General features: G+C 45.1%; 1 protein-coding gene across 3 annotated transcripts in view; it reads left to right on the top strand.

Moving 5' to 3' along the window:
- Positions 1-8,925, top strand: part of KLHL3 (kelch like family member 3) — a 43,503-nt gene that overhangs the window by 16,107 nt on the left and 18,471 nt on the right. For 2 of the 3 annotated variants that reach the window (XM_017732960.1, XM_008632633.2), the window contains 2 exons: positions 2,300-2,462; positions 5,404-5,513. In XM_017732960.1, the coding sequence (XP_017588449.1) occupies positions 2,300-2,462; positions 5,404-5,513 (273 nt within the window). The remainder of the gene's footprint in view (positions 1-2,299; positions 2,463-5,403; positions 5,514-8,925) is intronic. The other variant, XM_017732961.1, reaches the window with a different exon arrangement.

The raw sequence follows: 8,925 nt of genomic DNA on the forward strand, positions 1-8,925 counted from the left end.
AGAGGCCAGGAATGATGTAAGTTAACTTTTGGCCAAGACTACCTGTAAGGCTGTGTCACAGTAGGGAATTAACCCCAGCCTCTGCAGTCCAGCATTAATAAATGAATCTTATAGAACACAGAGCACTTTTGGCTGAAAGATGTTTCTAGTTTAGAGACATCAAAGGTCTATGGAAGTAATTGCACAGGCAATGTTGTGTAAACTTGAAATTGGTGTGGAGTCTGTGGAGCACAGCTGGTGAACTAGATGATTATATGCATATATATCTCTAGACACACCTCATAGATGAGGTTCTGGACACAAATTAAGCAAAGCAGTCAATCTCAGTAGTAATAGCAGATAATCTTGACATAATTTCTAAAAATGAGTGGGTTTTGATCTGGAGGCAGATCTGGTAGAGAAGCCAGCTCTCTGTAAATCGTTCACGGCTGTTGGTGTTCAAATATTAAGAGCCAAATCCAGACCCATGTGAGTAACTTGCCTGGATATTAATGGGGTTGCAGTTTGGTCCTGCTGCATGTTTAGGAAGGGCATTTCCTCTTGTTATTTCTAAAGGAAACAGACTTTGTTCTCACGGAAATCCTTTGCTTGCTTTTCGCCTTCCCTGGTAAAAACAAGATGAGTGTTAAGACATTCAGCTGGGAAATAAGAAAAAGAAAATCCTCTCATCTCTTTATAGGCTTTTTATATCCTATTTCTGAGAAGTGTTGTATGATAATGCCCCCTTCCCGAAGCCTGCAGTGGTATGAGGCTCCTTCTGCGCTGCCTCTCAAGCCAGCATGGGCTGTAACAGCAGTACTGGTTTGTCCAGGGGCTGTTGCATGTGGTGATGGTAGTGAGTTCCTTTTGGTCTGGAGGCAACATCCCAAACACTGGAGGTAAGCAGCCCACCTGGACTGGCAGGTGTTTATCCTGGATGGATGGGGGTGCACAGAGGAGGCTCTGGCTGGTCTATAGCATGGAGTTTGCATGGAGTCTGACTTGTCTACCCAAAGCTCAGGTGTTCAGAAAGGGTTCAGCTAGAGAGAAGGTGGTTCACAGCTAGGTTACAAAAACCTAGAGCATTGCTATCTTGACTTAATCAAAGCTACAAACTAATCTGCTCCTGGCATCAAGAGGCTTGGGCCAAAACAGGCTCCCGGGTTAATTGACTTCTCTTTTGATTGTTGCCTGTTGGGGTGGCTGCTTGGCAGCAGTCAGCCACTGTGCAGCTGGGCTGGAGTGGAGCACATCAGTTGATTAGAAAGACCTGGAGCAGGTTGTGAGTGTCCTGCCCTGGTGTGGAATGGGAACGTGGTGGCAGGTACAGGGAGGGAACATCTTTATCCCTTCCCTGCCATCGGGATCCAGGGAGGTGAATGCCGTTAACCTATTTGTTTTGTTTAACAGCTGCTTATTTTTTTTGAGTTGGAAATAATTTTCCGGAAATGTGTGCTCAGATGGTGAGCACAGATGCCCAGTTGGAAGGACATGTGTGAGGCAGCCAGAGCTACGAAAGAGCTGGAATAAGACATGTCTGCAGTCGCTGTTCGACAGAAGAAAGGAAGTAGCTGATGTCATGGACTGTAATGTCCTGATGGACTTTGTTTTCTACTTCCTGTCCTCCTCACTGGCCTCAAAGGTGTTTTTTTCCAGCAGATGTCACATTCCTCATCCATTTCTGTCTCCTTTTTCTGTGCTTAGTTTTGGAGGTACAAAGCAGTACCTCATTTTGAGATGCAGTCATGAACCACGAGTGTCCGCAGCATTTTGTGTGAGTGTAAATGAGGGCTGTCTTTCCCAAGAGCCTTGCTGTCACCAAAACCTGCTTGAGTTTCTGGGAACCCCCCTCTCTTATGTGACTGTTTGGGCACCCTGCTCACAAGCCAATGTGGTTTTGTTGGAAATAACCAAGTCCAGGGTTTTGAGGACTGCTGGGCTGCTATGGGCGTTGAATCTGATGGCATTGCTTATAAATAATATAAAGCTCTTTGGGGAAAAAAAATTAAATCTGTGTGCAGGAGCTACCTGCAGCAAAGCCAGAAATTCAGGAGCATCTGTGGTTGCTTCTACCTTGTCCTCACTTTGCCTTGAGGTCTTATGGGGAGAAGCTGTGAGAAGAGTTCCACTTATAGCCCAGTGTGGGACAGCCATTTTCATGTCTCAGAGCATGAACAGGGATCTTCTCCATATGGTAGAGCTAAGACTTGAACCTTCCTTCTCGTAACCCCACAGGGTTGAAGGGGAATTGCCTCCAATTTGTGCGAGCTGTGAATCACTCCCTGTTGCTCACTCTTGTTCCCCTCTCGCGCCTTTGCAGGTTTTGTTGCCAGCTGCTAGTTTATTGCAACTGATGGATGTTAGAAAAAACTGTTGTGACTTCCTTCAGTCCCAGCTGCATCCCACGAACTGCCTTGGCATCCGCGCTTTTGCCGACGTGCACGCCTGCACCGAGCTGCTGCAGCAGGCCAACGCCTACGCAGGTGAGGGGAGGGGGTCTGGGTATGGAGCTAACCCTGCCTCCAGCTACAGCAGCTCCGAGGCTGAGCCCATCCTGGTTGGTCTCTTCAGACTTCTGGTATTAGAACAGGAAGGGAATATTTTATTTAGTTCTGGGCTTGCAACTTTCTGTGATGCTGCAAGTTGGGAAATGTGGTTCGGTCGCAGGGGAGCACCGTAGGAGGTAAAACACCCTTATCCTCTGGATGTCAGACCACAAAACAGTTCCTGAGTGTGATCCTAGCAAGCTCTTGGTGTGCCTGTTCAACAGCTCAGCGTTGGTGTGCTGGTGTCCCCCCCATGGGACCTGCCCTGGGAGAGCAGTAGCAATGCTGGGCATTTCCATTGTGGGAATAAATGGCACTGGGCAAAATTAAATCCTCTGGGTGGGAGTTGGAACACTCAGCTAAAATTGCCATGCAGTCTGAGGCTCTGATCTGTGCAGCAATGGCCCCTTACCCCAAGGGAGGATAGGCTTAGGCTTCTTTGGGAGTAAATGTGTTTGGCTGCAATATGGAAGTGCCTGCAATGGCTTTCAGCATTTCTCCTCTACATCATAAATGTGAAGCTGTTTCAGGCAGCCCCAAGCTCTGAATTCCCCAGCACTTTTCCAGTCTCCTCCAGCAGAGTTGCCCTTGACCTCTGCTTGGGAGAAGCTGATAGTTTTTTCTCAGTTTGTTTTTCTGTTTTCTGATAATTTGTGTAGGCACACATACACCTGCTGTCTCCCAGAGCACCTGCTCTGTCCTGCAACATTTTCCTTTTTCACAATTTTGTCCTTAATTGAACTATAAGTAGGCTCAGTAGAATAAAAATGTGTCCACTGAGTCCTCCCCTATTCTCCTGCAAATAAAACTAAACCTTTTCAGCTGCTCTGGCTGTATTATCCCCCAGAGAAAAAGGTACCCTGGAAGGAATGGTTAATTGTATAAAAGCTTGCTTGTAATATCTCATTATCCTTGCTTCCAGGCCGTGTTTAATCTTTAACCCAACAAGCAGTGCATTCACAGTATATTTATTTGGTTGTTTGGCAATTAGAAGGTCTGCTTTGTTGTTTTATTGGCCTTCATAAGTCCCAGTTAGTACAGCAGCCCATGTAATGTTAATGGAACTCCATTAATAAAACTGCCATTAAAATTCTTTTCACGATGTTGTTTATGTAATAGCCTTAAACCAAGACAGAAGTCCCCAAGCTCAAAAGTCCATGTGTGCATGAGCTCAGTTACTTGAGAAATGCTGAGTCCTGGCCAGTGGATAACTTCAGTAGGTAGAGGAGCCTTCTTGATGCAGGCACCAGTTACTTTCTTAAAATCAGTAAATATTCTTCCTTGCTTCCAACTAATAACAAGAGATCAAATACCTTTCTGCTGCCAGATGCAAGTCCAGAATGAATGAATATGAGATTTTGTCCAGAAGCCAGGGTGCATCCAGCTTATTGTGTGGGGAGTGTTTCCTGCCTCTTAAGTATTTAAGGCCGAAAGAGTTCATTAGATCATTTATATATTTCCAGCATAACAGAGTATTAAACTTTATCCACATGCTGCTATTTTTAATCAGAGCCTTTGTCTTAGCTGTGGGGCTTTGTTCCTCAGTAGACCAAGGAGGGTCTGTGACTGGGGGAGTCTAAGTCTGGTCGAGTCCAGCTCCAACTCTGCAGCAACAGCTTTGGTGAGGGGTTGTTCAGGGCCCCCAAAAAACTCCTCTATGTAAGTTATGCCAGCTCATGTCCCTGTGGTGCTGCTTTTTGTCAGGCAAAGCACTTTGCAGACGTGAAAACTCAAGGCAGATCTTGCTGCGGAGGGAGCTCTTTGGATACAGGAGTCTGAGCTTCTCAAAGCTACAGAATCAGAACTTGAAAGGAGCTGCTTCAGATAAAGTGTCTGAGATTCATGTTTCTGTAATTCAGCCAAAGATAAATGGGACTTAGCAAACGACAGGTGAGATTAAATTGGCAGTATATGTAAGAAATTCTTGCAGAACTAAAATTGCTGCAACTGGCTAATGACATATTTGACCTAGAAATTATTTTTTAGGAAGTGATTATTTCATGTGCCTTTTGGCTAGATATAAAGCTTGACAGATTTGATGATGCTCAGTCATAATACTTCCAGTTTGGGGTTATATTCAGTAATGTGCATTTTGTTTTCAACTGGTTCCCAGAGTTACAGTCTGGAGGGGTCTGGAGGCAAAAAAGGGAGAAATAGAAGTTTATACAATTGCAGGCTTAAGTGGAAAGGGGAAAATGACTGGGAAGGTGGGTGCTGAGGGTTTGGAGCAGGAAAAAGGTTAAATTCACGTTATTGAGGCAAGGCAGTAAAAGGTGGAAGGAGAGGAGAGCTGTTGCCATGTGCATGCATGGGATGAAGATCCCCCTTGCCCACCTCTCCGTGTACCTGTGCACACACAGGTTCAGCTGGATCCCCTGGGACCCCTCACTATTGCTGGGCATATGAACCAAACTGATTAGTGTTAAAGATGGGCCTTCCTTGGAGTACATACAAATACCAGGGACCCTTGTGGAGTTAGACCCAGGTACTGAGCAGATCTGATGCTGTCTAGCCTGTTGAAGTGGGCAAGAACTGAATCTTGAGGTGGCCAGGTTATTTACTACTTTGGACATTAGCTCTTGTCTCAATTGCCACTTCCAACTGTATTTGCCACTGGAAGACTCTCAGTGGCTTTTCAGGAAGTTCAGTATAATTTATGAAAGTGTGTCATGGGGCAGGTGCTACCTGAAACAACATCAGATTTTGTTCTCCTGCTCTGAGGCTGGTTTGTTTGTGTTCCACACACAGACGCCGTGGGTTTGTCTCAGGGGCTCAGAGCTGTGACAAGAGCTGTTCTCTGAATGCTGTGGTCCTTCCATTGACTGAAAACATGGATTTCATTATAATTTTCTGTTCCCCCTTTTCATTTGTTGAACAGAGCAGCACTTCCCTGAGGTGATGCTAGGAGAAGAATTTCTTAGCCTTAGTCTGGACCAGGTTTGCAGTTTAATATCAAGTGACAAGCTCACAGTCTCCTCTGAAGAAAAGGTACAGTAAATTGTATAGCAAGAGTGAATGTAAGAGTGCTGGAATGTTTCTAGATCTTACACCAGGAACTGTTATCATGATATGCTCCTTAGGGGCCATTCTCCAACAGAGATCATGTGGAAAGGAAAATTAAAATAATGTGAATCCTAAAAACACATAAAAATGACCTTCACTTGGTTGTTCTTTGCAGGAAGTTATGACTCTCAGATCCATATCACTCCAAAAGCCCTGGGGCTCAGAACCAACTACTTTCCCTCTCTGGAAAACGAGAAAACTCCCATCTGCTGTTGTGTAATGCATTTAATACCTGCTGTAAAACCTCAAAAAAAAGTGAATTTCATTAGGCCAAGGAGGAATATTGACTTCTCTTTCATGTTAGATAGAACAACAAAAGGAAGCCTGGAACCAAAAGGAAGGAAGGAAATATTTTTCTAGCATCTTCAGTGTTTTTAATGAAAGAGGGGAAAAAGGCACTGGTTGATATTGTTTTGTGGTTGAAACATTCAGCACATCTGGTGTAGTCTGGAGTCTTTGGGAGGAGGGTGACCACTGATTATGGTGCTTGGTGAACTCCAGCCCCATTCTCTGGTCTGAGCTTCTTGTATACCCTGCTGCAGGTTTCTGGGGACAGGCATGTACCTCCAGTCCTTCAGCTCACCTCCAGATTGTCACTGTGGGGAGACTGTAAAGTCACAGAATCATTAAGGTTGGAAAAGACATTTAAGATCATTGCATCCAACCACTAATTCAGCACTGCCAGGTCCACCACTAAACCACATTCCTAAATGTAAATGGTCTCTTATGAGAGGCTACAGGAGAGCTTGAGGGTTGTGTGGTTTGTAACTTCAGTGCCCTTGTTGGATGCCTGTGTTTGGGTGGGATGAGGCTGCACCTGGGTATGGCGGTGCTGCTGGCTGGGCTGCACATCCTCATGTGCACTCTCCTCCTGCTCAGCCCCTCTGGGCTGCAGACACGCAGGTGCTTGGGCCCATAGGGACTGTAAAACTTGCCAGAAATCCTGCTCCATGTGAGGTGTGGACACAGGGATGCTCCCTGCTGATCCTGAGCCAGCAAACTCGGAGGATCCAGGCGCGCGTTTCCGCTGGCAGGGGCGCCTGGCAGGGCTGTGAGGTGCCACTCGGGCAGGGCCAGGAAGGGAAATGACAAATGGCACGGACTCACAACAGAATCACTTTGCCTGAGCCAAGCAGCCTGCAAAGGGAAGTGCAAGTTTAGTAACCAATTTTTTCCAGTCCTGTGCAGCATTGTTCAGAAGCTTTTATTGGCCTTGTGCCCAGGGGAATCAACATGCCCCTTCCCTCATCTGAGCTTTACACAATCAAACGCAGTATTTCTTTAGCTGATTGTAAAAGAACTTGTAAAAGAAAAGATTGTTGAGAATGCAAGGCAGTGGAAGGAAATGTAAGCATAAGCTGCACATTCAAAACAACAGATCTGAATAACAGGAGAGAGGCAGAAAATGGTAATGGAACATTAACATGAAATGTGCTGGAGTTCAAAGAAGTGTGGGAAATTGAGGACAGACTCATAGGCTGCTGTTTCATGTTAACTTCATGGCAGACAAACCACTTTCCTCATCTTTATTCTTCCTATCTGTTAATGTTTGAGATATATATTATAAAACAAATTATATAAAAGTACATATGTGTGTATACCAGTGTACACATACACACAGGTATATCTGTGTATATGCATGTGCAAAATACTTCAGAAATCTGGGAGCTTAATTGTCACAGCCAGATTTCACAGGACCTTTTCTCATTCCTGTTCTTGCTGTGTCTCATACATGTACTGCACCCTGTGAGCCAGAGCACTGCTATCCCTGGATCATTGGGAAGTGTTAGAGCCAAGTCCTGCCAGGATCAGGGAGGGAGAATTGCCTTTGGAATGCCTCAGGAACTTGTGTGTTCTCCCCTTCCTCTGCCATCCCCCAACTAATACCAATTGACCTAATAAAATATATCCTTATCTTCACCAATTGTGGCTTATTTATATCCCTAGGCCATCAGGATGACAAAAATTCTCTGCTAGCACAGAAACCTATTTTAATTGTAAAATGGTGACAGCATTTCCTCATCACTCAAAGATTCTCCTCCTTTCTCTTCTGTTCTCCTTGTCGTAGCCTCTGCAGTTACACAGGCCATTTCAGAACAGGGCAGAGGTTTGTTGTCCCTGCTTGCTCTTTCTGCTATAGCTGAGTACAGTACTTGGAAGACAGTTTTATTAATGTTTTTTGTACCTGACCTAATTGGCTCTTTTTACTGTTTGCAAGCTAAAAAAAGATATTAAAATAATATTTATTTGTTATTTATTAAAGTTGTATGAAGGGGGGGGGACACTTGAGAATGGTCTCCTGCCAACTCAGAACAGTGGCTGACGAAATTTTTTAAAGGATTGGGATTTTTGGATTGGGGATTCTACACAGAGTCTGGTAATTGATTCATTGTCTCATGCTGCTGACATGCAGCAGAAGCTTATGCAAGGTTTGGTCCTCACTCTTGGGAATCTCTAACAAATGGATTTTTGGCTGGAGAGGCTGGGAGAACATCTGGGCTTGCTCTTTCCTTAGGCAGTACGCAGAGAGGGGATATTCTAGCCTTTTACCTTTCTGCTCCATGGAGTGGGAAATTTACTTCTCCCAAGCTTGGGACTGCTCCTGCGGCCAGACAGGTGCCAGCTGCTACCTCAGCCTGTGCCTCGGCTCTAAATCAAGCTGTGTGGGCAACTGCTTTGTCCATCCCACCCTGGCAGCAGGTCCTGCATGGCTGGAGAATCTCGGGGGAGCAGCAGCAGCTGCTCGGGGTCTGCAGCGGGCACAGCGTGTGGAGGGAGGGCATGGCAGGAGTGGAAACAGATGTGGCCTTTAAATAGAGATATTGCTGTCTTGGATTGAAGCCTTTTCCCCTCTTCTCATGGAATTAGGAATTGGAGCCAGTGGAAGGTGCCAGAATCTGATTTTTTAAAAAAAATATAATTATTTTTAGAGTAGGCACAGCAGGGAAGCATCAGTGTTTGCCTAACTCAGGAGTAGACTTGAGCACCAAGGAAGCAGCTTGTTCCCAGTGCACATTTGCCTTACCTACCTTTAGACTTGTTCACTGTCCTCCTGACCTGTAGCTGGGTATGTCCCAGCCCTGTGACCTGTTCTGCAGCTCAGCCTTTGTGCAGAAGAGGTTAATGAAAAGCCTGTTTGTCGGCTAAACATTTGCTTTATCCTCCTTCCACACTCATTTGCAATTAAAAAAAAAAATCTCACAACAACCCAGTTTCTACTTTAGAGGCCTCATAGCCAAAGTTAAAATGTTGGTTTGCTTATTTATTTTAATTTTAAAATACTTAAAGGCTCTGCAGTAGTTATTCTCCTCAGCATTTGCTGCAGTTTGATTACACC

Source organism: Corvus brachyrhynchos, unplaced genomic scaffold, assembly GCF_000691975.1.
Source record: "Corvus brachyrhynchos isolate BGI_N302 unplaced genomic scaffold, ASM69197v1 scaffold54, whole genome shotgun sequence".
Classification (NCBI taxonomy): domain Eukaryota; kingdom Metazoa; phylum Chordata; class Aves; order Passeriformes; family Corvidae; genus Corvus; species Corvus brachyrhynchos.